General features: G+C 43.2%; 1 protein-coding gene across 1 annotated transcript; it reads left to right on the top strand.

The window, feature by feature from the left end:
• Window positions 1-2,681: 2,681 nt before the first annotated feature.
• On the top strand, window positions 2,682-3,152 carry LOC145624833 (uncharacterized). The gene has a single exon (XM_081677921.1). It carries the CDS (start codon window positions 2,682-2,684, stop codon window positions 3,150-3,152), a length of 471 nt encoding a protein of 156 aa, XP_081534047.1.
• Window positions 3,153-3,406: the final 254 nt, after the last annotated feature.

Genomic DNA, 3,406 nt, shown 5'->3' with positions numbered 1-3,406 from the left:
ATGTTAACCCTGCAGGAGTAATTAGGACCCTAAATAAGATGGGAGATACTGTGCAATGGCCCAGGAAGAGTGACAGGCCTGGAGAGAAGAAAGATCCGTCCGGATGGTGTGATTTCTATTCAGATATCGGTCACACTACTGATGAATGTGTCGCTCTCAGAAAGAAAGTTGCATACCTGCTAAAAAAAGGCTACCTCAAAGAACTCCTGTCAGATAAATCCAAAGCTTCAGGAAGGGAAAGAGAATCTAAGCAAGGAGGCCCTCCACCTCCGCCTCCAATTGTCAAAACCATCTATTTCATATCAGGAGGATCAGAAGTATGTAGTTTAATGTATTCAACAGCGAAGCGGCATGCAAAGGAGAGTAATAAGGATCAACCTGACAAGAGGGAGAAATCCAAGATAGACACTCCCATCATGTTTGAAGAAAGCGATGTAGTAGAAGGCCATCATGGCGGCCTAGTGATTTCACTCCCAGTTGGAAATTGCATGATCAAGTGAATCCTAGTGGACAATGGAAGCTCTGCAAACATCATCATGCTTGACACTCTGAAACATATGAACATAGACAAAAAGAACATCGTCAACAAGTCAACAATGTTAGTGGGATTCAGTGGGGAAACCAAGAAGACAAGTGGAGAGATTACATTGGCCACGTACGCAAAAGGAATCAACCTACATGTCAAGTTCCTAGTGATTGACACTCTATCTTCGTACAATATGATCTTAGGCAGACCCTGGATACATGAGATGAAGGCCATCCCCTCTACATACCATCAAGTCATTAAGTTTCCTACTAGGTGGGGTATTCAAGAAATCAGAGGAGATCCTAGGGAAGCCAAGGAATGTTACAAGATCGCACTAAAAGCAACATCTGCAGAAAAGAGTTCAACATAGCAATCAGAGGGTCAGCTGGGCCAAGAAAAGTTAAGCATAGAAGAAGAACAAGAAGCTACAGAAGTCCAGTTGAATCCCAAACATCTAGACCAAAAGGTCAGAATAGGATCAGAATTGAAGTCAGAACTCAGACAACAAATATATGACTTTTTAGAAGAGGAAAAAGATGTATTCGCTTGGACCCATGAAGACATGAAAGGCATCTCTCCAGACGTAATTACTCACAAGCTGAATGTAGATCCACTACATACACCAGTAAAGCAGAAAAGAAGGAAATTTGCGCCAGAAAGGAACAAGATTATTAATGAGGAAATCCAGAACCTATTGAAGACTGGAAAGATCAGAGAAGTAAAGTACCCAGAATGGCTTGCTAATGTAGTAGTAGTCAGGAAGAAGAACGGAAAATGGCGCATCTGTATAGACTTCACAGATATCAACAAGGCATGCCCAAAAGATCCGTTCCCTCTACCTCATATTGATGCCATGGTAGACGCCACAGCAAGGCATGAGTTACTATCCTTCATGGACGCGTACAGTGGTTACAATCAAATCCTCATGCACAAGGATGACCAAGTTAAAACCGCTTTCATTACTAGTCAAGGAATATATTGCTACAAAGTAATGCCTTTTGGATTGAAGAATGCAGGAGCAACATATCAAAGGTTGGTGAACAAGATGTTTGAAGAGCAAATAGGGAATACAATAGAGGTCTACATAGACGACATGGTAGTAAAGTCCAAAAAGGCAGAAGATCGCGTCAAAGACCTTAGAGAAGCATTTGCCATCCTGAAGTAGTACGGCATGAAGTTGAACCCCACAAAATGCACATTTGGAGTACAGCCAGGAAAGTTCCTGGGATACATGGTTACGCAAAGAGGAATAGAAGCCAGCCCAGACCAAGTTAAAGCCATCCTAGACCTAGAGCGACCAAAGTCGAAGAAGGAAGTACAAAGCTTAACAGGGAAAATCGCTGCATTGAATAGGTTCATTTCAAAGTCTTCAGACAAGAACAGAGCCTTTTACGAAGTATTGAAGAAGAATAAGAAATTCAAATGGGAGCAGGAGAACGACGAAGCATTTCAGAAGCTGAAAGAATACTTGGGCAACCCATTGATTCTCTCTAAGCCTAAGGAAGGAGAGCCACTCCATCTATACCTCGCAGTGTCTGAAGGGACGATCAGTGCAGTCCTCACAAGAGAAGAAGACAAGGAGAAATTCTCAATCTACTACGTAAGCAAAACCCTACTCAGTGCGGAAACGAGGTATGCGTCATTAGAGAAGATTATTTTAGCCTTAGTTGCTGCTTTAGTGAAGTTACGCCCATACTTTGAAAGCCACTCTATACGAGTACGCACCAACTACCCCATCAAAGCTATCATGAGAAAGCCAGAAATGTCAGGAAGGATGGAGATATGGGCCTTACATCTGAGAAGGTAGGATATACAATACGAGCCCAGGACAGCAATCAAATCACAAGCCTTGGCAGACTTCGTAGCAGACTTCAGCCCAACTCTTGAGGAAGAAGCACAAAAAGAAGTATTGGCACTACAGGAACCAAAAGCTACACAAAAATGGATACTCCACACAGATGGCGCAGCGAACATACGCGGAGTAGGCCTAGGAGTAGTACTGACATCACCCCAAGGAGACAAGATAGCACAGGCAATAAGGTGAAACTTCAAAGCCACCAATAATGAAGCCGAATACGAAGCGCTAATCACAGGATTAACCGTTGCAAAGGACATAAAGATACAATATCTAGAGGTAATTTCAGACTCCTTACTCATGGTAAATCAAGTCAACGGAGAATATGCAGCAAAGGATGCCAGGATGATATCCTACCTGGAAGTCACAAAGAAGCTCATTAAAGAGTTCAAGGAATTCAAGATAGATCAAGTACCCAGAAACTTGAACACTGAAGCAGACGCCCTAGCAAACTTGGGATCAAACATCAACCCGGAAGAATTCGGAGCTATCCCCCTAGTGCACGTACTCTCTCCAGCTATAGAGAAAGAATCGACTGTGAGCGTCTACAAAGTTCAAGAAAACCCTACAGAGAAAGAAGGCAACAGCAAGACAACACCACTGAAAGAATACCTCTTGGACATGACAAAACCAACAGGGAAAGTAGCAGCTCAAGCACTTGCTCAGAAAGCCTCCAAGTACTGCCTAATCAGCAATGTACTCTTTAAGAAATCTGCAGCAGGCCCCTTCTTACGATGCCTAGAAGTAAAGGAAGCACAACAAGTCTTATAGTCTTTACACAGTGGAGAGTGTGGAAATCATTCTAGAGGAAGGAATTTAGCCAACAGAGCACTTAGAATGGGATACTACTGGCCCAGCATGAGAAAGGATGCAGCAGAATTCGTCAAGAGGTGCCTAGCATGCCAGAAGCACGCACCCTTGACACACAGGCCATCAGAAGAGCTACATCCAACACTGACACCTTGGCCATTCATGAAGTGGGGAATGGATATAGTAAAACTTCCTCCATCATCAGGACAAAGAGT

The sequence above is a fragment of the Chenopodium album genome, chromosome 3 (genome assembly GCF_948465745.1).
Source record: "Chenopodium album chromosome 3, dcCheAlbu1.1, whole genome shotgun sequence".
In the NCBI taxonomy this organism is placed as follows: Eukaryota; Viridiplantae; Streptophyta; class Magnoliopsida; order Caryophyllales; family Amaranthaceae; genus Chenopodium; species Chenopodium album.
This window is presented reverse-complemented; position numbering and strand designations above follow the sequence as displayed.

What these genes read in the sequence shown, in the direction of transcription:
- LOC145624833 (XM_081677921.1), top strand. Translation starts at nt 2,682, where the DNA reads ATGGTAAATCAAGTCAACGGAGAATATGCAGCAAAGGATGCCAGGATG.